At 41.9% G+C, this 27,775-nt stretch overlaps 1 protein-coding gene across 1 annotated transcript in view; it reads left to right on the top strand.

Annotated features, from left to right (window-relative positions):
* zfyve26 (zinc finger, FYVE domain containing 26) overlaps window positions 1–27,775 on the top strand; it is an 89,549-nt gene that overhangs the window by 37,977 nt on the left and 23,797 nt on the right. Inside the window, exons 13-22 of the mRNA XM_061743328.1 lie at window positions 3,671–3,982; window positions 6,322–6,486; window positions 8,529–8,680; window positions 9,616–9,913; window positions 10,433–10,696; window positions 11,623–11,898; window positions 15,230–15,463; window positions 20,723–20,828; window positions 23,571–24,490; window positions 26,348–26,547. Coding sequence (XP_061599312.1) covers window positions 3,671–3,982; window positions 6,322–6,486; window positions 8,529–8,680; window positions 9,616–9,913; window positions 10,433–10,696; window positions 11,623–11,898; window positions 15,230–15,463; window positions 20,723–20,828; window positions 23,571–24,490; window positions 26,348–26,547 — 2,927 coding nt within the window. The remainder of the gene's footprint in view (window positions 1–3,670; window positions 3,983–6,321; window positions 6,487–8,528; window positions 8,681–9,615; window positions 9,914–10,432; window positions 10,697–11,622; window positions 11,899–15,229; window positions 15,464–20,722; window positions 20,829–23,570; window positions 24,491–26,347; window positions 26,548–27,775) is intronic.

The raw sequence follows: 27,775 nt of genomic DNA, 5'->3' as shown, positions 1-27,775 counted from the left end.
TAAAATCGCAAATGACAAATTCTCCTATTTAGGCATATCTGTGACAAGGAAACACAAAGACCTGCTCCAAGAGAATCTTATCTCATTGTTAAATGAGACCAAACAAACCCTTACACAATGGTCACCCCTGTCAATGTCTCTTGTGGGTCGCATCAATTCAGTCAAAATGACCATTTTACCTAAATTTTTGTACCTTTTCCAGACCTTACCACTCTTTATTCCTGGTTCTTTTTTTCAGTCCCTTGACTCAGTTATATCTTCATACCTATGGCGAGGTAAACGGCCACGTTTGAACAAAACTCACCTTCAAAAAATTAAGTCTGCAGGTGGTCTGGCCCTCCCAAACTTTCGTTATTATTATTGGGCTGCTAACCTGCGCTGCCTTGCATTCTGGTCCTTGTACTGCGACGGCGCTGACCGCCCTGATTGGGTGGCGATGGAGTTGCATCCAACTGATGACCTGTCAATTCCTGCCCTACTCGGCTCCTCACTTCCACTTCCTTCACTTAAATCAATCAAAAACCCAGTGGTTAAACATTCTCTTAGAATTTGGGCCCAATTTAGGAAGTTTTTTGGTTTTCACAGCTTCTCTCTTCTTAGCCCCATTGCATCGAATCACTCTTTCAAACCATCCCTTGAGGACCCCACCTTCCAGAAATGGCACAGGAGGGGTATGATTCGTTTTAGAGATATGTTCATAGACGGCACCGTGGCATCTTTTGAGCAGTTAAGTAGTAAATTCAGCCTTCCAAAATCACATTTCTTTAGGTATCTTCAGGCTAGACATTTTGTTCTTTCCCAGACACCCAGCCCTGGTGCATCGATAGGCTTGACCACAGTTGACAAAGTTCTTGCCACAGACCCATTCAAAAAGGGGCTCATTTCGTCTTTCTATGGCATGTTGCTGGATCTTAAGAGTGCCCCTACAGATAAACTCAAAGCAGCATGGGAGCAGGACTTAGGGCTTCCCTTATCAGAGGATACCTGGGAAAGTTATCCTCCATATACCCAGATATTAGTCCATACTGTGTAAGATGTAAAGTAGCAGAAGCCTCTCTCATCCACATGTACTGGTCCTGCCCATGTCTAAATAAGTACTGGATGGAAGTATTTCATACTCTCTCTCTGGTGCTTAAAATCAGATTAGAACCAAACCCACTGACTGCCCTGTTTGGGGTCATGGAGGGAGGAAGGAAGTTAACCACTGCACAGGGGCACACTTTGTCTTTTGCCTCCCTTTTGGCTCGTCGGGCAATTCTGTTCAGGTGGAAGGATCCCTTCCCTCCTACTCATGCACAATGGCTGGAAGACATCATGTCCTGCTTAAAACTGGAGAAAATTAGATACTCGCTTCAGAAATCAAATAAGTTCCAGAAAGTGTGGGGACCTTTTCTAGAAGCATTCCAGACCCCGTGAACTATACTTCATATTTCTTTTGTATTCCTAGTGCAGGCTTTTGATGATAGAGTGACCTCATATTGTGATTAGTAATCTGGCAGTGACAGGGGAGGGATTAGTTTGGTCTGTAGTTTGTTTTTGTTACTATTTTATATTTTTTCATACTGTTTAACTGTTTTTTATATTTTGTACACTGGTGTATGCTATGATTAACATGCCCATGCCTACTCAAAATATTTGTAATCGACATGCAGCATTTCACCTTTTTTACTTTGTGAAAATTCCAATAAAAAGATCTTGAATTAAAAAAAGAAAGGCTATTTCTGTTTTAAGGTGTTTTAGATGTGAGAAGATCCTTTTCCTTTTAACAGGGTGATTCAGACCCTTAACATTCCAGCTCACCAACTTCAAGTATCTACTCATAATATCTAAGAAGAAAAATTAGGTGTGCACAATGACCTAGGCAAAAAAAAAGAGAACGGAAAGGAGGTTGAATGTGACCCACATTAAGTAATGAGTTGAAAAGAGTTAATGCAAAGTTTCTGGCAGTGACATATCCCCCCGACCCACCCACCCCAACTAAGACAGCTGCTATAGAAAAATTAAAAAAAAGCAGCAAGCTCTTCAAAACAAACAAAGTGCAATAACGCATCTTCCTATCCTACACACTAATAGCTTTTGCTCCCGTATCATGGGTGTATACATATTAGCACCTTAAAACGTGTAGATATAAATAAAAAAAAGAAATACCCTCTCAAATCTTGACCTGGAAGTCCCGATATGAGCCCAGAAATATTTGTACAAAAATATAAAATATAAAACGTACGACTTAAGCAGCGTAAAAGTAAGGTTAACAGCTTACAATTATTACAAAACTTATAGGTAAATTGGAAAAGCTTTTTTTTTTTTTTTTTTTTTTTCCCTCTCTCCCTCTTCACCACTTATTTTTCCCCTTCCCTCAAATAGCCAAAAAGAACTGCAAATTAATAATATTTTAAAGGGGCAGTCCAACTAACAACAGAGAAAATACTGGTTGTCGCGGGGTACTCACCCTCCCCTCAGGAATAATGTGACTCACGTAAAAAAAAAGAGAGAGAAAAAAAGTCAGTCCGTGAGCGTCAGTGAGCCGCACCGGGCTGCAGGCGGAGCCGTGAAAGCTTCCAACAGTCCCGTTACGGCGGGTTTGAAGTTTTGCTGCGACTCGTGATGAATTTGCGCGCCTCATCCACGGAGCCGATCCACTTCCTGGCTCCCCCGGACAGCGTGAGCCGGAGCCGGGCGGGGAAGAGCAGAGCCGGCCTCAGACCCAGCTGGTAGAGCTCCGACATGACTCCGCTGTATTCCGCTCGTTGGCTGGCAACTTCGGGGCTGTAATCCTCCAGGACCCGGATGGGGTGGCCGCGATATTCCAACTTTCCTCTCCGGCGCGCTTCCCTGATGAGGAGATCCTTGATCTGGTACCGGTGAAGGCGCAGGATGACCGGGCGCGGTCTCTGTCCCGGGGCCGGCTTGGCGGGGAGAGAGCGGTGCGCTCTGTCTATCTCTGGCGGTGACGGCAGCGTATCGCTCCCGAACACCTCACACAGCAGCTTGGAGAAGAAAGCCGCAGGAGACCCGCTCTCGGTCGACTCCTGTAAGCCCAGGATACGGATGTTCTGCCTTCTGCTTCGGCTTTCCAAATCCACCACCTTAGCCTTCAGCCGAGCATTATCCTCTCGTAGAGTCGAGCAGATGCCTTCAAGGTCCGTAACTCGCTGGCTGAGGTCTTCTGTGGCGAGTTCAAGGGACGAAACACGTTGGCCATGGTCCTCGACCGCGAGCCGCGTTTGGTCGAGTTTGGAGCTGACTGAAAGTATTGGAGCTGACTGAAAGTACCCTCTCAAATCTTGACCTGGAAGTCCCGATATGAGCCCAGAAATATTTGTACAAAAATATAAAATATAAAACGTCCGACTTAAGCAGCGTAAAAGTAAGGTTAACAGCTTACAATTATTACAAAACTTATAGGTAAATTGGAAAAGCTTTTTTTTTTTTTTTTTCCTCTCTCCCTCTTCACCACTTATTTTTCCCCTTCCCTCAAATAGCCAAAAAGAACTGCAAATTAATAATATTTTAAAGGGGCAGTCCAACTAACAACAGAGAAAATACTGGTGGAATAGTTTTTTCTCCCAGTGATGAGTCTTGTTTTAAGTGTAATGAGATTTTCTCACTAAAAATGAGACATTTTAACTAGAAATAAGACAAATATTCTTAATATTTTGGGTTTTTGCAGTGAGGAAACAGAAGTCCGGCTCAGCAGCATCGTCCCACCGCGGCCACCTGGACCTGGGCCACCTGGTCCGGGGCTGCCGGGGCTTCCTGGCCGACGTGGCAGCCGTGGAGGGGTTTCTGCGGCTGCTGAAGGAAAGCCTGGAGGGCATGTGCGTGGTGGGCCAGCGGGACGGACCACTCCCGCCCCAGGAGGCTCTGGGCTGCTCCGTGACACCCGACACCTTCGGCCCCCGTCTGCAGCGGCTGTCCAAGCGCACGGCCGAGGCTCAGTGGAGGCTGCAGATCGTCACCAGCAACCACGGCGTCGGAGACGGTGAGAACACGAGCCTCAGTCATCTCTACACCTGCGGGAAGTTGCTTTCATCAAAGAAAATTATGACCAAATATCGTCGTCAACTAACCTTTATCACCTGAGGGAAAACGAGACGCAACGAAAGTGCTGGTCATGTGACGATAACGATAATTAAATATATAATGCAATATCGTAGAGGAATAAAAACGTACGACGGAGTATTAGGGCCAAACTAAGACTAAAAAAGAAATTGGAAATTACGAGAGTAAAGTCATTATGTTGCGAGAATAAAGTCGTAATATTACGAGAATAAAGTCGTAATATTACGAGAATAAAGTCGTAATATTACGAGAATAAAGTCGGAATATTACGAGAATAAAGTCATAAAATTACGAGAATAAAGTCATAATATTACGAGAATAAATAAAGTCATAAAATTACGAGAATAAAGTCATAATGCTGCGAGAATAAAGTCGTCATGCTGCGAGAATAAAGTCGTAATATTACGAGAATAAAGTCGTAATATTACGAGAATAAAGTCGTAATTTATGAGAATAAAGTCGTAATATTACCAGAGTAAAGTTGTAATATTACGAGAATAAAGTCTTGTGAAGTTATATTTTGGTATCGGTTTCACAAGGAAATACTACAATCATTTGGCACATCAGCATGGAATTATTATCAGTATAAGGACTTTAAAACGATTGTGCAAACGACTGCGTCTATTTCGAAGAAGGAACCATACAGACTTGGAAGAAATTGCGTCTTTTGTGGAAGAGGAAAATCTTTATGATCGTCCTCATTGTTTCCTGAGAAACAACAAAACCTCTTTGAACGGCAGCAGATGTAACCACCGCTAGCCTTGCAGTCACCAATACTATACTATACTATACTATACTATACTATACCAGACAGCTCCTCTTCCACAAAAGACGGATGTGCTCTTCCTGTTAGAGTTCTCATAAATTACAACTTTATTCTCGTAATATTACAACTTTATTCTCATAATATTATAACTTTATTCTCATAATATTACGAGTATAAAGTCGTAATATTACGACTTTATTCTCGCAACATTATGACTTTATTCTCGTAATTTTACGACTTCATTGTCATAAATTACGACTTTATTCTCGTAATATTACGACTTTATTCTCATAAATTACGACTTTATTCTTGTAATATTACAACTTTATTCACATAATATTACGACTTTATTCTCGTAATATTACAACTTTATTCTCGTAATATTACGACTTTTTTTTATTTCCAATTTTTTTTTGTCTTAGTTTGGCTCTAATACTCCGTCGTAAAAACGAGACTAAAATGTAAATTACAAAATAAAAACTCTGTTAAAATGTGTCTTCATTTTCGTTGACCAAAATGAGACGAAATGTTCTACCAAAGATCCTTAATCTCCATGTTTCCTCTGGTTTAATGTCCATGTTTCCAGTAGTTTCTCTGGTTTAATGTCCATGTTTTCAGTAGTTTCTCTGGTTTAATGTCCATGTTTTCAGTAGTTTCTCTGGTTTAATGTCCATGTTTTCAGTAGTTTCCTCTGGTTTAATGTCCATGTTTCCAGTAGTTTCTCTGGTTTAATGTCCATGTTTTCAGTAGTTTCTCTGGTTTAATGTCCATGTTTTCAGTAGTTTCTCTGGTTTAATGTCCATGTTTTCATTAGTTTCTCTGGTTTAATGTCCATGTTTTCAGTAGTTTCCTCTGGTTTAATGTCCATGTTTTCAGTAGTTTCTCTGGTTTAGTTCTGCTGGGTGACGTTAGTCCTCAATTCCAGTCGCTGCAGCGGGGAATCAGATCCAGAAGATGCAGCTGCAGAGTTAGAGACTGATGCCGTTAACGCAGAGCTCTAGGTTCACGTTATTAAAAAAACAAAGTTACATAGAGAAACGTGGGGATCTGCTCTGGGGCTGGAGAAGAAGAAGAAGAACCATCTTTGGATACACTTTCCTACATAGACGTGGAAAAGAAAAAGATGGGGAGAAATGCGGAAAAATAAATATGTTGTAAACTCAAATTAGAGTCTTCTGTATCTGGAATGAATATATTCTTGAGTCTATAAGGTAACAATAATATAATAATAAGATAACCTTGTTTGAATTGTAAAATGGGTTTGACTAAATACAATCTTTGACTAAAACTAGACTAAAATGGACAATTCAACAAAATGCTCAGACTTTTAGGCGACTGAAACTTGACACGACTAAAATGAGAATGAACGTGACTAAAACTAATAAAAACTCAAATGATAGCTTGACCCAAAGACTAAAACTAGACCTGAAACAGGCTGACAGAAACAACACTAGGCCTCCGTCCCCTGAGACTCTGGCTGTTGGTTCCTGCAGGTTCTGAAGGTCCGGTCCAGATGTCGGGGTTGGGCTCCACCGCTGCTCCTCCGGGACGCAGCAGGGGCTCCAGTCTGAGGAAGAGGAGGAAACCAGGGAGACACGCGGCAGAGAGGCAGACGTCCACGGAGAAGCACAACGGGGAGGTCAACACCAGCGCGTCAGGTAAGCTGACCTTCATGTACAGTCACATGACCAGGAAGTGACGCCCTAATCTCTCAAAAACCATGATGATATTTCACAAAATAATTAATAGAAATGTCATTGGTGTTTGAATGGATCAATGACGGACATTAGCTTTAAACACTTTGAAAAACACTTTATGAAGTCCGGTCCATTTCAATGTTTTAGTTTACTGGAAAATTTGCCACATCCACTATGGCGGACGCTGTGACGTATCCTAGCAACGGGCCAACTGGCTCTATGTTTATATGTCTATGCTTGAGCCTTCTTTTTTGTGATCAAATGTTTTTATTTATTTTTCATGATTTTCTTATTATCAACGGTGGCATCCACAATGATGTTAAACAAACATTAACACATATTCTCAGCCCCTTCCAAACCCACCCCTCGGACCTAACCATTCGATGAAAACAATTGATAATAAAGAAAAACAGATACTACAAAGATAATAGAACAAAGGACAAAATAAAACAAAGGCAAAACATAGTAATATCAAAAACTGGACAAGGATAGCTGCAACAAGATAGTCTATATCAATTTTAAATACATCTTTCAAGTTTGGCCTTAATTTTATCTGCTGCCCTATACCAAAATAAAATATTTTGTTGTTTTGTATTATGGATTGGGCTGTAGATATTTCCAGGTAGATAATTTCAAGAAAAGTAAAATACCAATGGGAGATGTTAAGCGTGTGTGTGGAGGTTTCCATCTTACTGCAATTATCTTTTTTGCTGCTGTTAGGCCAGAGAGCAAAATTCGTTTTTGACATAGTGAAGCATTGATTGTTGATAAATTATTTAAAATAAGTGTTTGAGGGTGTATTGGAATATTCTGTACTGTTATCGAGGATAATGCAGTTGCAACCTGTTGCCAGAAATTTGCAACAGGTTGGCATTCCCAGACCAGACGCATGAAGGTTCCTGGTTTATTCTGAGAGCATCATGTACATAAAGAGCTAACCAGGATCTTCATATGGTAAAGCTTGCAAGGTGTTAAATAAGTTCTGTGTACAAATTGAAAATGAATAAGCTGATGATCTGGGTTTCTGGAAGATATTATATTGGTCCATACTTCATTCCAGTTAAAATTTGGGTCCCAGTACCTTCTCCATATTGCATCTAAGGCGGGGGTCGGCAACCCGCGGTTCCAGAGCCGCATGCGGCTCTTTAGCGCCGCCCTAGTGGCTCCTGGAGCTTTTTCAAAAATGTTTGAAAATAGAAATCAATGCGGAGGGAAATATATTTTTGGTTTTAATGTGGTTTCTGTAGGAGGACAAACATGACACAAACATTCTGAATGTTTTACAATGCTGTAAAAATGTGTAGAATAAATATTACATTTCAACATTTCTGTTAACGAAGATTTGTACGGAAGAGTATCAGGACCATGCAGGAAAAAAAATATTTGAGAGGGGAAGATTTTTTTTTTCATTATACACTTCGAGAAAAAAGTCAAAATGTCGAAAGAAAAAAGTCAAAATGTCGAGATTAATGTTGAAATACAATTTCAAGAATAAAGTCGAAACCTCGTCTTTTTTTTCTCAACATTTCAACTTTTTTCTCGACATTGTACTTCAACATTATCTCGACATTTTGACTTTTTTCTCAACATTTCTGGCCCTAATACTCTTCCATATATTCGCGTAACAAAAAGAGTTATGTGGAAAGACATTAGCAGCTACATTTGCCAGTTATAACTAATATAGATACATGCAGCATGTACTGCCTTCATTCTCAGGCTGATACAAGACCTTTCATTTTTTGCGGCTCCAGACACATTTGTTTTTGTGTTTTTGGTCCAATATGGCTCTTTCAACATTTTGGGTTGCCGACCCCTGATCTAGGGCTAAAGGTTTATATGAAATTTTTGAAATATATTGATATATAGTTGTGACCACGGCCCTTGTTGTATGCTTGAGCCTTCTTAAAGGAATCTTGAGTCATTTTGCTTTTGTTAAAGCACATTAATGGTTGATTTTGCTTTTGTTAAAGCTCATTAATGGTTGTTTTGTGTTTTCCTGTCAGATGGTGGCGCTGGTCCGGCTGCAGGATCCCCAGAACTGGAGTTCTGCCCGTGTGGGGGTCCACACAGCTGGCTGGTCCCGGCCATGCTGTCTCCTCCAGAGTCCCTGCTGGTGTCCTGCATCCGCCGGGGGAACTTCATGGAGGCGCATCAGGTCTGTGCCGGGCTAAGAACCGCCCCAGAAACGGTTCCCAGGGTTCTGAACCCTCCAGTTCTCTCTCGGGGGTTCTGAATAGGACTGGGTATCGATTCAAATGTCAAGAATCGATTCGATTCCGATACTTAAGATTCAGAATCAATTATCACCATTCGATCCGATATTGATGTGGGTTAGTGATATTAAAAATGTTTTTTGAGCTGTTGCCTGAATTATATGATTGTAAAATAACTAGTGAAATAATAATTTCACAATAATTATTGTGAAATAACTAAGAAATAAATAACTCAGGCCTTTCAACATCCATTTAAAGTGCAAAAAAAGAAAGAAATTGCAACAGCTCGTGCAGTAAACAAATCATTTTAGCATTGTCCCTGGCTTTTAAAAAACCAGTGATTTGTTAACGCTGCTGCTACTCTTCGACGCCATGTTTATTGTTTGATACTTTCACACCACAGGCGTTTCAACACAGGCCTATTTCTGAACCCTCCGGTTCTCTCAGGGTCCTGCACTGCAAAAACTCAAAATCTTACCAGGAATATTTGTCTTATTTCTAGTTAAAATGTCTCATTTTTAGTCAAAAAAATCTCATTACACTTAAAACAAGAGACATTACTGGAAAAATAACTTATTTGACAATTTTCACCTGTTTCAAGTAAATTTTCACTTGAAATAAGTAGAAAAATCTGCCAGTGGGACAAGATTTATCTTCTCATTACAAGCAAAAAATCTTGTTCCTATTGTTCTTATTTTAAGTGAAAATCTACTTGAAACAGGTGAAAATTGTTGTTTTTTCCAGTGATGAGTCTTTTAAGTGTATTAAGATTTTTTTGACTAAGAATGAAACATTTTAACTAGAAATAAGACAAATATTCTTGTTCTCTCTTGTTCTCTCGGTTCTCTCTCGTTTCTGACCCCCCGGTTCTCCCCAGGTGTCGGTGGTCCTGGACCTGGCCTCAACGTCCTGCTGCGGGGAGCTGGTGTTCATGGAGCGGTACCAGCAGGTCCTGGTGGAGCTGGGCCAGGTGGAGCAGAAGATGGAGAGCCGGTCCATGTCGTCGTCCTCCTCGTCCTCGGAGGGCCTGGGGGGCCTGGGGGGCCCGGTGGGGGCCCCGGGGGCCCCGGCAGGTCCAGGGGGGACCCCGGGTCCAGGTCCAGGTCCAGGGAGGACCCGGCTGGGCAGCAGCGGACGCTCCACCCTGCAGGCCATTGGCAGCGCCGCGGCTGCAGGTCCGAACTTCTGCTCTCAGACCTGAAACTGTTTAACTTAAATCACATGACGATTTATGACTGTGATTGTAGTTGAGCTGCAGATTAATCATTATTCAACCGTGGTGTCAGTTTTGGCTTCTGTCATCCATCCATCCATCCATCCATCCATCCATCCATCCATCCATCCATCCATCCATCCATCCATCCATCCATCCATCCATCCATCCATCCATCCATCCATCCATCCATCCATCCATCCATCCATCCATCCATCCCTCCATCCATCCCTCCATCCATCCCTCTATCCCTCCATCCCAACATCCATCCATATAGATTTTAAACTCACTAATCACATGAACCACGTTTCCATAGTAACGGCTGGTGTGTATTTAAGTGATATCAAGGACACGTTGGGGTTTTTGGGCTAAAAATATTCAACTTATATATTTATATTAATCTTGTATAACAACAAATTCCATTTATTGTATTTTTCAAGCCTTTTTTGCTGATTGCTGAGCCTGACTCGACTCCCTGCAGGCGTGGCCTTCTACTCGGTGTCGGACATCGCCGACCGGCTGCTCAGCACGGCGTCCCAGCCGCTGCCGTCGCTGGAGGAGGATTACTGGCTGGCCCGCCGCCCCCCCAACGCTCCGGCCCTGCCGGCCGCGCTGCTGGAGCAGCTCAGCCCCGCCGCCATGGCCGCCTTCGACCTGGCCTGCTGCCACTGCCAGCTCTGGAAGACTTCGCGGCAGCTGCTGGACACGGCGGAGCGCCGGCTGGGCTGCAGCCTGGAGGCCAGAGGCACGGAAACACACTGCTTTTTATTTTTATTTTATTTTAGGAGAGTGACAGCAGCCAAAAAAAGAAAGTAAATAAATAAAATAATAGTTAGTTAATTAATAACTTATAAATAAAGTAAAAGGGGGCAATCAATCAATTAAATAAGTAACAAAATGTATTATTTTATAATAATAATAATAATAATACATTTTATTTATTATAATAATAATAATAATAATAATAATCCATTTTTATTTATATAGCGCTTTTAAAAGATCTCAAAGACTCTTCACAGACACAAAGATAAAACCAAAATTCAAGTTTACATGTATACATAAAGTACAGAAGACTATTAGGGCCAGGCAGGAGAAAAATAAAAATGATATTTTAGAGGACAAAGATTTTTTTTTTTTCGAGAAAAAAGTCGAAGTGTCGAGAAAAAAGTCAAAATTTCGTGAATAAAGTTGAAATGTTGGGGAAAAAAGGCAAAATTTTCGACATTATTCACGAAATTTCAACCTTATTCTCGAAATTGTATTTCAACATTAATTTTGACATTTCAATAAAAAAAAAAAAATCTTCACCCTCTCAAATATTTTTTTTCTTGCATGGCCCTAATACTAGAAAAAGAAAAATTACTTGAATAATAAATAAATATAGGAGGAAATAAAGAAGAAGAGTTCACTATAGGCTTGTGGAGATGTGCGTAGGCTGTTTTACTACGGTAGTAGAGTGAGAAATGGATTCCAGGTTTCCTTAAAGGCCAACATTTTATCCATTAATATGAATTGTGTGAGAAAGTTGGTCCAGAAACCCGACTCCTGAGGTCTCTCTGGACCAGGTCTCTCTGGACCAGGTCTCTCTGGACCAGGTTTCAGGTCTCAGGTCTCAGGTCTCAGGACCAGGTCCCAGGTCTCAGGTCTGACTGTGTCCCTCTCTGCCCCCAGGAGTGCGAGCCGACCCTAAGGTGCCCCACACCGAGGGCATCTGCGGCTTCCCCGCGGTGTTACAGCGGATCAGCAGGATCCTCAACCACTCGCCGTCTCCCAAGGCCGGCTCTGGCGAGGACCCGGCGTCCGCCAGCCCCTTCGGCTGCTGCATCCAGGACGTGCTGCTCTGCTGCCACCCCACGCTGAGCCAGGAGTGCATCGCCTCGCGGCTCGGCCTGAGCCAGCGCCTGGAGGAGACCGTGCTGGGCCTGAGCGCCGCCACCAGCGGAGCAGGTCTGCAGCCGGAGAAACTAGAGATGCACCGATTGGTATCGGCCAATAATGGCCCTATCGGTTTTGATCGGAGATCGGAAATAATAGATCAAAGCAGTAAAGTATCTAGTAGCAGTCTCTAGAACAGGGGTGTCAAACTCATTTTGCTTGGCGGGCCGGATTTGACCAATTTTTTTCTTGCGGTCCTCACGCTCAAAATAACAAAAACGGTGCAAAATTTTTTTTTCTAATTGTTTTTTTTTTACTATTGTTATCTAATCCAATATCAGTTTAGTTAATTTTAAAGGAAATATGCACTTTGTTTACACTCTAATTATGTAAAATATATTTCTTCAGGATATTTTCTTGAAATTTCTCATTTTTTTTCAAATTATGTAAGATACTTTTAATATAATTTTACAAAGATAAACAGAAACAACTGTGTTTTTTTATAGGAAATTGAATTAAAAGCAAAATCTTTCTTATTACATCCGAGAGTGTTTCTTTGTGATTTACAGATTTTTCCAGTACAATTAAGTGCATTTATTTTTAAAAATTGGCGCGGATATTTACGCCAGTGTGCCGAAAAAGTCAGCACTTCTTTTTTAACTGTTTTACTTTGTCGCTATCCTCGTATTCAAAACTGAAATTCTCCGAATAAATATCTTCTATCATTTTTTTTTAGCAGTGATATTTTTCCTGAAAAAATATATAATAGTAGTCAGTTAATAAAAATAAACGACCGTCTACAAAGAAATAAAATCGGCAAATGCATTCTAGAAAACTAAAAAAATGTCAAACTGCTGTCTCTGTGGAATAACGATGGATTTGTAGAAGAAATGTATTATCGGATATGCTGCGATTCATGGCAATTATTTATGCCTTCCTTTTTAGTAAATTAACATTTCGTTTTTTTTGCGTTGGAAACTTCTCGCGGGCCGCACATTTGACACCCCTGCTCTAGAACCTTCAACACTGAAAATGGCGTCGCTGTTATGGGAGTTTTACAATGTCCGAATAGGACAACCAATTTGCAGTTTGCAAGGTGTGTCTAAAGGAAATACCCAGAGGAGAAATGTTATAAAAGAATTTCAACACAACAAAACTGATAAGACATTTGAAAGTTTCTCACACGAAGTAGTATATTGAGTATTTAAAGTCGGCTGCCGCTAAGGCAGAGAAAGAAAAGGAGCAACACCGCTAACTCAGCTGAACGTAACAGAGACCTATAAACGACAGCAAGAAAAATAAAGAACTACACCGTAAGGTAATGGATTAATATGCCTTGATTATCAGCCGCTTTCTGTTGTAGAAGACATCGGGTTTAAACACGTCGTCAGCAGCTTGGATCTGCGGTACGCGCTGCAAGTCTTAAATATTTCACTGATAAATGACCACCGGAGTTTTACCAAACTATATATCACATCCAAAACCTTACGCGGGACAAAAATCATGTCAGTCCGCTTCATGAGTGACATCTGGAGTTCTAGTGTGAAGAATTTTGCTTCACTCAATAGTTTCCTCACACGCGACAGATGCTATCACTAAAGCTTTCACAAAGCTTAATAATTCATAATTAATTTTTATTTTAAGATATAATTCCTCTTTAAACAGGAAAAATAAGGTTTATAGTTTACAACTTGTATCAACTTTTAGAGAGTGACATGTCTGCTGTTGTCTGTGTTGCTGCACATGTTGTACACATTTATTACCACAGGAAGCTGAAGCTACTAAACTACACTTACTCTTTGTGAGCCGAGTCTAAGTAGTCTCTAAGAATCTCTAGAGGGTGAAATATTGCATATTGCCTCAGCCTGCAATAAAACAGACAATTCATGATACTTTCTCATCTCCTAATTTTTCTACCTAATAATACAATGTCAGTGTTGTACATGAGACAACAATATTGAAGAATTTATGGATTTCACTCTGTGACCGGCTGTTAGGTTCATGCACTTAACATTTGTATCATCAAACTTTCTGGAGACAAAAGAGACAGCACGGTTAAATGACTTGCAGCAAGGAGAGCAGTCGAGACATGTAAAATCTCAAACCTACTCTAAATTCGTCTCTCTGCTTCCTTGCTTTTATTCACTCTGGGAGTACCCTAGATTACATAGCTGACTGTACCCCTAAAGGGAGGGAGAAAGGGAGTGGTCGCAGTCAGTGGACAGGTATAGATTGTTCTTGTTTAGCAACAAGAAGTTTCCTCTTCTCTGCAGATTTCTGCTTTATGCTGATAATCAGGAAACTTCTTGTGCAGCACTTTTTAATCAACGAAATGTCGAGAAAAAAGTAAAAATGTTGAGAAAAAAGTCGAAATGTCAAGAAAAAAGTCAAAATGTCAAGAAAAAAGTCGAAATGTTGAGAAAAAAGTCGAAATGTTGAGAAAAAAGTTGAAATGTTGAGAAAAAAGTCAAAAAGTCGAAATGTTGAGAAAAAAGTCGACATGTTGACAAAAAAGTCGAAATGTTGACAAAAAAGTTGAAATGTTGAGAAAAAAGTTGAAATGTTGAGAAAAAAGTTGAAATGTTGAGAAAAAAGTTGAAATGTTGAGAAAAAAGTCAAAAAGTCGAAATGTTGAGAAAAAAGTCGAAATGTCGAGAAAAAAGTCAAAATTTCGAGAAAGTCGAAATTTCAAGAAAAAAGTCGAAATGTTGAGTCAAAATGTCGAGAAAAAAGTAAAAATGTCGAGAAAAAAGTTAATGTCAAGAAAAAAGTAAAAATGTCGAGAAAAAAGTCAACGTCAAGAAAAAAGTAAAAATGTAGAGAAAAAAGTAAAAATGTAGAGAAAAAAGTTGAAATGTTGACAAAAAAGTCGAAATGTTGACAAAAAAGTCGAAATGTTGACAAAAAAGTCGAAATGTTGACAAAAAAGTCGAAATGTCGAGAAAAAAGTCAAAATTTCGAGAAAGTCGAAATTTCAAGAAAAAAGTCGAAATGTTGAGTCAAAATGTCGAGAAAAAAGTAAAAATGTCGAGAAAAAAGTCAATGTCAAGAAAAAAGTAAAAATGTCGAGAAAAAAGTTAATGTCAAGAAAAAAGTAAAAATGTAGAGAAAAAAGTCGAAATGTCGAGAAAAATGTCGAGATTAAAAAAGTAAAAAGGAAGAGAGCCGCGGGCACTTAACACAGCATTGTCTTATCAGTGTGCCACAGGCGTAAGCAAGTTATCATACGTTCTGTTAATAGCGAGCATGATAACTTACTACAATAATTCGGCAGATACTGATTTTGGAGATCGGTGATCAGCCTTCAAAATCCTGATCGGTGCATCTGTAGTAGAAACTGTAACCCCGACCGTTTTTCCGCATCACGACCCACTGTTGTGTTCTCTTGCTTCTGCTCCGACAGAGGGCATCGTGGGTAGCGGCCTGCTGGCGCTGCTGGTGGAGCAGGCTGGTCTGAAGCAGGCGGAGCTGGACGCTCACCCCGTCCGCTCCGGCATGAAGCAGCTGCTGCGCTCGCTGGACCAGCTCTGCCCCTTCGAGCCGGACGGAGACCTGGCCAGACCCGACTACGTACGCAGCTTCCTGGACTACGTCAACACGCTGGCGTCGGTGCTGGTGCGGAGCCTCGGCTCAGACGGTGAGACACCGACCTGCTGCTGTCAGACCTCTGGAGGTTTAAGCTCTTTAAAAGTCAGTTTTATTGAGAATATGAGTTTTTCAGACCACACCATTGTGCTTAAATTGCCATGGCGATGCTAATCTCTAACCAGAGCTTTCGTTGAAGCCTAAAAGTTTTGCCAAAAAGGCTTTTTGCGCGTGATCCAGAATAGTTTCCTGCTCTGTGATCAGAGGTGTCAAGTAACAAAGTATTTGTACTTTGTTACCTTACTTAAGTAGAAATTTTGGTTATCTATACTTCACTGGAGTAATTATTTTTCAGATGACTTTTTACTTTTACTCCTTGCATTTTCACGCAATTATCTGTACTTTTTACTCCTCACATTTTAAAAACAGCCTCGTTACTCTATTTCATTTCGGCCTTTAAAAAAAAAACTATCTAGTTAAATTGCTCCATCCGGATAGAGTGAATTTGGTTGTGGTTGTTTCAGATGTTCTTGTCCAGTTTTGTTCTTACATCCGTTCCCTCAGATTCCTGCAACTAAACTTGGATGTACATTCCAATAAAGGTTAGGATAAATGATAACATGCCTCTGAAGTTTGACTTTTTGCTCAATAGTACACATACAGTATGAAAAAGTTTGGGCACCCCTGATCATTTTCAAGATTTTCCTTTATAAATCATTGGTTGTTGGGATCAGCAATTTCAGTTAAATATATCATATGGCAGACAAACACAGTGCTATTTGAGAAGTGAAATGAAGTTTATAGGATTTACAGAAAGTGTGCAATAATTACTTAAACAAAAGTAGGCAGGTGCATAAATTTGGGCACCCCAACAGAAAAATTACATCAATATTTAGTAGATCCTCCTTTTGCAGAAATAATAGCCTCTAAACGCTTCCAATGAGGGTCTGGATTCTGGTTGAAGGTATTTTTGACCATTCTTCTTTACAAAACATCTCCAGTTCAGTCAGGTTTGATGGTTTCCGAGCATGGACAGCCCGCTTTAAATCACACAACAGATTTTCAATAATATTCAGGTCTGGGGACTGAGATGGCCATTCCAGAACGTTGTACCTGTTCCTCTGCATGAATGCCTTAGTAGACTTTGAGCAGTGTTTAGGGTCGTTGTCTTGTTGAAGTATCCAGCCCCGGCACAACTTCAACTTTGTCACTGATTCTTGAACATTGTTGGCAAGAATCTGCTGATACTGACTGGAATCCATGCGACCTTCAACTTTAACGAGATTGCCAGTACCTGCACCGGCCCCACAGCCCCACAGCATGATGGAACCACCACCAAATTTGACTGTGGGTTAGAGGTGGGTGCAATTCATCGACGTGTCGATGCATCGCGATGCGTCACGTGACGATTTGGAATCGATTAATTAAAAAAAAAAAAAAATTTAAAGGAGCATGAGGCTCCTTTTAAGAAATGAGACTCTCTAGCGCCACCCTTCACCACGACGGCCGTCGGGGGTACTGCAGCCAACAGTGAAGCCGGCACGGGAGAACGGGGAGAACGTGCATGCAGCGTCATGTGACGTCACATCCACAGCCCAGCGCGGGAAATTCGGAGTCCGAATTGCAGCACATTTTGCAGCACACAGCCTGTTCAAGGCAACGGTATGTTTACGCTAAATAAATTTGATGGAAGTACATATATCCTGTTTACTTGAATTAATGAACTCATTAAATCCAGGGCTTGACCGTTTTCAGTGTTTTCCGCCAATAGAGGGCGCTCTCATGCAAGTGCAGCTTTCCCTGGTCAAAGTTAAGTAAGTCAAAGAGCAAATCTTTACATAGTCATAAAATAAATTATTTTGTGTCTTTGAAAAATACATGTTTGTTTAAAAAACCTTGTTATTTACTTAATGAGTGTTGTTAGAGGAACTGAGTTAATTGATTGGCTATTTATTTACAAATGTAGTCACAGATGAAGACAAAATCAATCTTGTATGGAAAAAAGCATTAAAAATCACAATAATCGAAGAATCGTGTTATCACCAATTATCGAATCGACAATCGTTATAATCGAAGAATCGAAGCTCCAATAATCGAAATCGAATCGAATCGTGAGGTACCCTTGTTTGCACACCCCTACTGTGGGTAGCAAGTGTTTGTCTTGGAATTCTGTGTTCTTCTTCCGCCATGCATACCGCCGCTTGTTATGTCCAAATTACTCAATTTTAGTTTCATCAGTCCACAGCCCCTTATTCCAAAATGAAGCTGGCTTGTCAAGATGTGCTGTAACATATAATAATAATAATATAATGATAATACCTCAAGCGACTCTGTTTGTGGCGTGTGCGCAGAAAAGGCTTCCGCCGCATTACTCTCCAATTCAGCATCTCCTTCGGCAAAGTGCGCTGAATAGTTGAACGATGCACAGTGACACCATCTGCTTCAAGATCATGTTGTATGTCTTTGGAGCTGGTCTGTGGGTTGACTTGGACTGTTCTCACCATCCTTCGCCTCTGCCTATCTGAGATTTTTCTTGGCCTGCCACTCCGGGCTTTAACTAGAACTGTGCCCTTGGTCTTCCATTTCCTCACTATGTTCCTTACAGTGGAAACTGACAGCTGAAATCTCTGAGCTAGCTTTTTGTATCCTTCCCCTAAACCATGATGTTGAACAATCTTTGTTTTCAGGTATTTTGACAGTTGTTTTGGGGCTCCCATGTTGCCACTCTTCAAAGAAGATGCAAAGAGGTGAACAACTTACAACAGGCCACCTTAAATACCCTTGATTGTCATGATTGGCCTCACCTGTGTATGTAGGTGAAGGGTCGATGAACTGAACAAACAACTGTTGTGTTCCAATAATTAATGCTAAATGTATTCAAATCAATAAAACAACAAAGGTGCCCAAATGTATGCACCTGCCTACTTTTGTTTAAGTAATGCCGCGTTCCATTTGTCCTCGGAAGTCGGAATTTCCCAGTTCCCAGTCGGAATTTTCAACTGGAACGCCCCTCGAAGTGGGATTTCCTACTGGGAAAGTGGGAGAAGCTTCACCACCCCCGAGTTACCATTCCAAGATGGCTGCCATTCCCAGTTCCCAGTTCCGATTTCCGTGGTAAATGGAACGCGGCATAATTATTGCACACTTTCTGTAAATCCTATAAACTTCATTTCACTTCTCAAATAGCACTGTTTGTCTGCCATATGATATATTTAACTGAAATTGCTGATCCCAACAACCAATGATTTATAAAGGAAAATCTTGAAAATGATCAAACTGTATATGGTTCTTTAATATATTTGCATTATACTAAGATACATTCATTTTCAATGGCTTTTGTCCTTAATGGCTAATTTCCCCCTTACATTACTTTTACTTTTATACTTTAAGTAGTTTTGAAACCAGTACTTTTATACTTTTACTCGAGTAAAACACTTGAGATGATACTTCAACTTCTACAGGAGTATTTTTAAACTGTAGTATCTATACTTTTACCTGAGTAATGAATGTGAATACTTTTGACACCTCTGTCTGTGATGCCAAGCAGTCGTCATCTCATTGGTGGATGGACCTCATTCATCCTGCCGATCTGAACTCATATCTTTATATTTTTTTTCTATGTGAAGCTCAAAGTTGAATCATTGCTTTGTATTTTCTGTCTTGTCATTACGCCATACGCGGACGTCATTATGTCAGATCACACAACGTACCGCAGCGGTCATAATTATGATGGAAAAGAGGCAGGAAAGGGGACTAAAGAGATATGATTAGAAAGATTCCCACCTGCGAGTCTCTGAAGTACCGAGGATCACGATGATGTCATGACCTCTGTGTTTTCTGAAAGAAGCTAGTAGAATTTTTACTTTTATACATTAAATCACAAAAATGCACTGAATTAAAATGACAGACAGTAAGTATTAGAAATCAGGTCCCTAGATAACTTTGATCCCGCGTGAATGGATTAGAGGAGTTTACCAAAACTCTGCAGGTTGTTGGATTTCCCCTTTTAATAATAATAGTAATTAATAATAATAATAATAATCTGGAACAGTAACTCACTCACTCACAATTTTCAAATCCCATCTTAAAAACCCACCTCACCCCGGCTACTGCTGATTCCTTTTATTTTATTTCTGATTTTATTGCCTTTTTTTGTCTTTTGTTTTGCTCTTTTAATCAATGTTTTAATGCCCTGAAAGGCGCCTTAAATAAATTAAATGTGTTATTAGTATTATTAATAGTATTATTATTATTATTAGTATTACTATACAGTATATTTATCCTGTTTAGTTTAATTTGTTCTGTTTTAATCCAGCTTGTTTGGTGTAACCGAGCACGTACAGTAGGAACATAACATTACCAAACGCTCACTCACTCGTTCACCCCACAGATAATCGCAGTAGCCTAGTCCTGATTCAGTTTTAGAGACCTGTGGCCTCATGTACTAAGAGTGCGTGGATTTCAACGTGAAACCGTGCATGGAATTTACATGAACGCAAAAATTCAGATTTACAAAACTGTGCGTACGCCCAAATCCACGCAGGTTGCTCTGTACATACCAACACTCCATCTGAATTTTTGCGTACGTGTAAATTCCACGCACGGTTTCACGTTGAAATCCACGCACTCTTAGTACATGAGGCCCCTGGACTGGTTGCTGTTTGTGTCTCTGCTTGTTCCTGTTTCTGTTTGTTTGTTTTCTCTCTTGCAGATTCCAAAGGCTTGTGTGCCCGTTGTGTTTTTTCCTGTGTTTCTCTCATTTCAGACTAACAGCGGATGCCACCCCTAACCCCCCCATCCGATGCCCCTCATATATATGTTTAAAAACAAAAAAACATTACCAAAAGGTTGGGTTGCGGGGATGCACCAGCAGGTTTATAGTCACATGGCTTCATGTTTCCAGAAATCCAGCTCCAGTAGCAGATGTAGCTGCTATCAGATGAGTGATTATCGTTATCTTTACCTCCTGAACCATTAAACAATAACGTTTTAAAATACAGTTAAAGTTAAAAGTTTTGAGGAAACCAAATAAAAGGGGTTTCTGGTCGAAAGGAAAGCTTTGGTCGCTGCTACGATGAGCTGGTTGTGGGTTTATTTATAAATCGGTGCAGTTTAACACCTCGCCTTCAGAACCTCACACTCCCATTGGTGCTGTTTATAACTGTTTATAACTTGCAAATGCAGACTTCTTTTCCTCGGAGAGTAAATCTGGGTTACAGCCGGTTCCCCCTGAAGCTTGCAGGGTTCCAGCAGGACCGTCTTCTCTCCTCTTCACCTGGTTCTGATTAGCTTTTCTTCCTGTCGGTCTCAGAACAAAGCGCTGAGGTGAAGCTGGGGAATCCGCTACTGGTTCTGCTTCAGCCGCCGTCTCAGCTGCTTTCACACCTGCTGTTCGACAGACAGGTCTCTCCTGACAGGTACGTATCACCAGCTGTCAAATCTCTGTCTGTGATGGAAACAAAGGGGATTTAGCTGCAATTTAAAGTGAAGACAGGTTGTTGAGGGCCTGCAGCATTTCTGTCATGTATTAGAGCTTTAAAATATACTAAAAATCTTTTATCACCAGTTGAATATCAACATGCATGACATCAATCCTGGAAAAGCAGCAGCTATTCCAGTAAACGGTGTGTTTTTCACAACATTCCTGTCCTCCTGCTGCCGAGAGCGTCGCGTTTGAACATCTGAAGACTTCTTTTATCCCCCCGTCTGTGATTAAAGCACCACAGAAGCGGGTCGTTCCTGAGCTGCCGTTGCAGTCGGGACATGTTTCACATCTTTTACAAAAAACCTTAAGATTTAAGCCGTCAACACTTTCAGACAAAAACTTTAGCTTGCATGCAAAGAAAATTATAAATTAAGATGTGCTTTTATGTTTGATTGCATATTAAAGACACAAAAATAGCTCCACTAAAAGATGCACATGGACGGCTTTGTTAGAGAGCGATCATTTGATATTTCATTTGATAAGCACAAAAGAAATTAATTTTTAAAAAACTGCAGAATAAATCAATAACATAAAAAAAGTACAATAATAATCACTAAATAATAAATGTACCATCGTAAAAAAAGTACTGCAACGTCTCTCTCTTCATTGATCATGTAAAGACTGCACCGGGCTCGGGCCGCCGTTGCTATGGAGATGGTGCCTGTTGTTATGCTAGTGTGTGCACTGCATTGTGACAAGAAAAACCAGAAAAATGTACCAGAAAAATAAGTTATTTGACAATTTTCACCTGTTTCAAGTAAATTTTCACTTGAAATAAGTAGAAAAATCTGCGAGTGGGACAACATTTATCTTCTCATTATAAGCAAAAAAATCTTGTTCCACATGCAGATTTTTCTACTTATTTTAGGTGAAAATCTACTTGAAACTGTGAAAATGGTTGTTTTTTCCAGTGATGAGTCTTGTTTTAAGTGTAATGAGATTTTTTTGACTAAAAATGGGACATTTTAAAGGAGCATGAGGCTCCTTTAAAGCAGCACAACGTAACTTTCAGCTTTTCTGAGTTTGGCGGCATCTTTTGGACAAAAGCGGTAGTGTTTTACCAGAAAGAACACTACGTTTCCCATGAGCACCAGCGCGTACTGCAGGAAAACTCCTGTCCCGTCGCTGCATTTGTTTTGATGAGAGGAGACTGGATGCTTTTCTGTTTCACCAAGTGAACAGACGGAACGCAAAAAAAAGATGTTAAACTGCTGGAAAGGAACTGGAATTTACCGGGATACCTTAAACAAGGAAGCCAGGGAGCGGTATATGGAGAAAATAATGATTATTAACGGTCTGGATCCATATGAAATCTCTACTGAAGAGCCATATGTTTCAATAAATTTGTATAATACAACATACAGTACATGTTTTGTATCCATCTTACTTCTCTTTTCTTTTTTTTTTGACCGCTGTATTATGCTGAAGAGGCTCCTCGTGAGATTATTTTTTTCCTCTGCAGCTACAAATAAGAGTTAATATTTTTTCCTCAACAAACTAGTTTTATCTGAAGATTGGGGTTAATTGCACCGCAGAGAGCTGGCCAGCAACTGCGTTTAGCTGGAGAAGTGGGGAATAAAACCCGTGTTTTGATCCGACGCCCGTCTGTGTGAGTGTTTGTGGTTTAAGGCTGTTTATGGTTCTGCGTTAAATCGACGCAGAGCCTACGGCGTAGGGTACGCGGCGACACGCACCGTACGTTGCGCGTCGCCACGTACCCTACGCCGTAGGTGTGCGTCGATTTAACGCAGAACCATAATTCAGGCTTTACTGTGTGTTTGGTCGTTACAGCCGCGATCCAAAGCGAGCCGACGACTCTTTCACTCTTTTACTCCGTTATATCAGATACTTGGCCTGCGTGGTTCTGCCTCCGAGCAGGAAACCGTTGAAAAGTTAAACCATTAGGATCTTTTCCCTGGTCTGTTATATGTGGAGCTGCTGCTGCTGCTGCTGCAGCAACAGGTTACCAGCTTCTGCGGAGCTCTGCGCTCCAAGCCCCGCCCATTTTCGTCTCGACTGCGAATCGGGAAGGAGGGGGAAGTGACGTATGTGCCGTAAAGCAGTCAAAGCCGTAAAATTTGTAGTTTTTTAGTGGGGCAGGGTTCCTACCATGCTCCTCAAAGTTACATAGTGCCAGTGAAGGCGATACAGACTCCCTCAGATCATGACAGAGGTGTCATTAAACCTGTTGGAAGTTGATGTACCATCACAATGACTCTGGAAATATGATATTAAGGTGGAAAAGTTACGTAGTGTCGCTTTAAAGAAATGAGACTCTCTAGCGCCACCCTTCACCACGACGGCCGTTGGGGGTACTGCAGCCAACAGTGAAGCCGGCACGGGAGAACGGGGAGAACGCACATGCAGCGTCATGTGACGTCACATCCGCAGCCCAGCGCGGGAAAATCGGGACCGAATTGCAGCACATTTTGCAGCAAACAGCCTGTTCAAGGCAAAGGAGAGATACACTAGAGGAATCATTCTTTTGGGTTTGGAACGCTTCATCTGACATTATTACTAGAAAACTTAAAATGTATACAGATTTTTTTTCATAAATCCTGCCTCAATCCAGCCTCAAGCTCCTTTAACTAGAAATAAGACAAATGTTCTTGTTAAGATTTTGAGTTTTTGCAGTGTACTTCTGTGTGAAAGTGTCTCGTCTCGTGTTTCCCAGAGTTTTGTCGCTGCTGCAGCAGGAGGGTTTGCGGCTGAGCGTCCAGCAGGTGATCGTGCAGCGCTGCTGCGAGGCTCTGCCGGTGTGGAGCTCCGGCCCTGGAGACGCCAGGGGGGAGACCGGAGAGACCAGTGAGGCCGGAGAGGCCGGAGAGGCCGGCAGTGGGGAAGCCGGAGAGACTGGAGACTCTGGAGACGCCGGCGGGCCCTTTAGCGTGGCCGCCCTGGCCCTGCTGCTCCAGCAGCACCTCCAGGACCTCGGGCCGGTCCTGGGCCTGGCGGAGCCTCCGTCGGAGGGCAGCTCTGAGTCAGAGGTTTCCACGGAGGACCGCTCCACCACGCCCACCAGCCTCTCCACCTCCCCCCCTTCCTCCTCCTCCCTCTCCTCCCTTTCCTCCTCCTCCTCCTCGTCCTTCCTCCTCACGGCATCGGCCCTGTCCTTCCTGAAGTCGCGCTCCCCCCTGCTGGCGGGGCTGGCCTGCCTGGGCGCCTGCCGGGGCGAGGCCGCCCGGGCACCGCCCTCCGGCTGGTCCGGCTACTTCCGCAGCAGCGGCCGCAGAGACGCGGCGCTGGACGGCGAGCAGATCTCACGGGAGGCCGACGGCCTCCTGAAGGAGTTCCCCGTCCTACGGGCCTACCTGCACACCATGGCCGGGCCGGTCCTGGGCCCCAGCTCGGGTCCCGGCTCGGGGGACGGGGATGAGACCCCCGCCGGACTGGTCGTTGGGAAACCTCTGGTCGGCCTGCTGCTGTCCGGGCCGCAGGACGAGGCGGCGCAGGCCGCCGCCGCCGAGGCCTTCAGGGACGCCCTTGCGACCCGGGACCTGGGCCGGGCCCTGCGCCTGCTGGAGCTGTACGGGCCGGGCTGCAGCCAGCAGGGGGCGCTGCGGGACCGGCTGCTGGCCGCCGCCGCCCTGGAGGGTGAGCAGAAACCCCGTACTGGTGCTGGTTCTGGCAGCATGTCTTTGGGTCCAGCTATCATTTCAGTTTTTATTAGTTTTAGTCGCGTTCATTCTCCTTTTAGTCATGTCAAGTTTCACTCGACTAAAAGTCTGAGCATTTTAGTCTTATGTACCGTATCGGCCCGAATATAAGACGACCCTGATTATAAGACGACCCCCTCTTTTTCAAGACTCAAGTTTGAAAAAATACTTTTTTGTGTGCAGACAAGGTTGAAAAAAAGACTTTTTGAACATCAAATTCAATTTTCATACAGAAAATAATGACAGTACATCTGAAACAAATGATTATAACAATATATTCAAGAGAAAAAGCATGTTATTTTGCCTCATTCAAATCATCATCTTGAAGTTTGCATCATAACTTCTCCTCAGCTGCCGGTTTACCTGCAGATCTTCCACCCACTTTTCTCGTTTCTTCATCTTCTGTTATCTCTTCTCTTATTTTCTTCTCTTTTCTTTCTTAGCTCTATTTTAAATTTTTCTTCTTCGTGACGGGGGTTTGCTTTGGCCTGGGGAGTTAAGTTCAGCATTCGCTTTAAAGATATCTGGCGCCGGCGTCTAGTGTTGTGAATGGGTATAACGTCTAGACCCCGAATGTAAGACGACCCCCTCTTTTTCAGTCTTATTTCAATGCAAAAAACACCGTCTTATATTCGGGCCAATACGGTATGTGTGTGTATATATATATATATATATATATATATATATATATATATATATATATATATATATATATATATATATATATATATATATATATAAAGGTGTGTGTGATTGTGTGTATATAGACGGGGGGAGCGGGTTGTTTGAACAGGAGAGCGTCCAGCGTCTCTTGTTTTTGGCGCTTTTTAGCACGCATTTCACTCGCTTCCCGAGGCCGTTTAGATTCCTTATGAGGGAAAATTGTCAGCAGAGCAAATGCATCAGGACAAAAATGTGTGTAAACTCACATCACTCCCCTTGTTGCCTTTCGCCTGAAAATTACACCCAAATGCACAGCAATGTGGGATTGTACTGATGTTTTAGATACCTGTCGCAGTTAAACAAACGCTAGCTTATCTTCCCAGAGCAACCGAACCACGTCATCGCCCCCAGAATGCATTACGCAGGTAAAACATGGCGCCTCCCGCAGGTCAAAATATGTAATAAACATTGTAGATTTTTAAAGCAATTACATTATTTTATGTGTAACACATGCTACACATTTTATGTGTAACATATTTTAGTATAAGAGAACAATTGTGGCTTATTAGGGCCTACAAGTCTTAATAACCAGGGTTCCTTTTAAGGAGAAGGTCAGTTTTTCCATGCGACGTATATCCTCAACTATTGTGCTCCAGCCGTCCTTTGATGGCAGATTTGTCTACAGCCATTTCCGTGTAACGGCCTTCTTGCTCGCAACCAAGAGCACTTTATAGAGGTAGTTGTCCTGGGCCATAAGTCCATCTGGGATTTTACCCACCCGTCTTTTTCTTTTTCCACAACACATTGAGTTTTCTTTTCCACGTCTATGTAGGAAAGTATCCAAAGATGGATCTTCTTCTCCTCCCAGCCCCAGAGCAGATCCCCGCGTGGTAGTTTTTATTTTGTAATCTACATTTTAGTCTGGTTTTTATTCCTCTACGATATTGCATTATATATTTAATTATCGTTATCGTCACATGACCAGCATGTTTGTTGCGTCGTCTCGTTTTCCTCAGTTGATAAAGGTTCATTGATGACGATATTTAGTCCTAATTTTCGTTGACGACAGCAACTTTACCAGCACGGCCTCGTGATGGCGTGGTTCTCCATCTAAACCCCGTTCTGCATCCAGGTGGAGACGCCGGCATGGGGCAGCTGTTCCGGGTGCGAGACCCGGACCTGCGAGCCCGGGTGGCCCTGCAGGCCCTGGAGCGCTGGCCTCTGTCCGGCTGCCTGGAGCTGCTGGAGTTCTGCCTCAACGACCCGGACACGGACGCCTCGCTGAGGACGGAGCTGGAGCTCAAGCAGCAGGAGCTGAGCATCTACCACAGGGTAACCAGACCAGTATCGGCTCGGCTTAGTTTTTATTAACCTTTTTATTTATAAATCAGGTAAAATCTCATCGAGACCAGGTTCTAATTTACAAGAGAGACCTGTTTCAGGCAGCGGCAGCAGCAAAACACAAAGTTACAGACCAACTGAATGTACAAGAGACAAAAACAAAACAGGAACATAAGATAATTAAAAATGATTAAAGCTGCAAGCAGCGATGAACGGGCCCTCGCGCGTGAAATTTTCACCAATAAAGGTCAAGGACTCAAAAACGACTCTTTATGTCAAACCATTCAAAAAATATGGCAGAAAATAGGAACTATCACATATTGACCAATCAGAAGAAGGGGCAGTGCTAATTTGCACCAATTATGGTCAAGGACTCAAAACAGAGTCCGATGACACCACCCACAGCTCTTTATGTCAAACCATTCAAAAGTTCAAAAGAAAATAGGAACTATCAAATATCGACCAATCAGCTACTAGTATCACTTCCTGTTTGACGCGGTGCCTCTATTCTAGCCTCTATTCTAGTTTTATTTTAAATTGCCTTTCAAGATGACATGTCTGTTCTTGGTGTTGGATTTTATCAAATAAATTTCCCCCCCAAAATGCGACTTATATACCGTATTTTCTGCACTATAAGGCGCACCGCATTATAAGGCACTACAGTAGAGGCTGGAGTTACGTTCTGCATCCATTAGACCAAGGGTAGGCAACCCGCGGCTCTTTCATCCTTATACTGCGGCTCCGAGTGACAACTAAGTATTTAATTGAAGTGTATTTTATTTGTGTTAGTTCTTTAATATTTTATTTCTAAATTGGAAGATTATTGTGATCCGGGCACTCTGTAACTCCAGTGTAGTTAATTTTGCCTGGAGTGAGGAGACTCATCCAATATGGCGGCCACGCTGGATTACGTTCCAGCATGTCATGAGGCGTCTACGTATATATGTCCATGGTTGCGAGACCTGTTGCAGCTCAATATTGATTCATATATAAGGCGCACCGGATTATAAGGCGCATGGTCAGCTTTTGAAAAAATGTAAGGCTTTTAGGTGCGCCTTATAGTGTGGAAAATATGGTATGTTTTTTCCTTCTTTATTATACATTTTATGGCTGGTGCGACTTGTACTCCAGAGCGACTTATAGTCCGGAAAATACAGTAGTTACTTTTTTACTTAAAGGGGACCTATTAAGAAAAAGGTTTTCTCTTGCTTTAACATAT

Source organism: Cololabis saira, chromosome 16 (genome assembly GCF_033807715.1).
Source record: "Cololabis saira isolate AMF1-May2022 chromosome 16, fColSai1.1, whole genome shotgun sequence".
Taxonomy (NCBI): domain Eukaryota; kingdom Metazoa; phylum Chordata; class Actinopteri; order Beloniformes; family Belonidae; genus Cololabis; species Cololabis saira.
The sequence above is the reverse complement of the archived record's forward strand: the minus strand, read 5'-3'. Positions and strand labels throughout refer to the sequence as shown.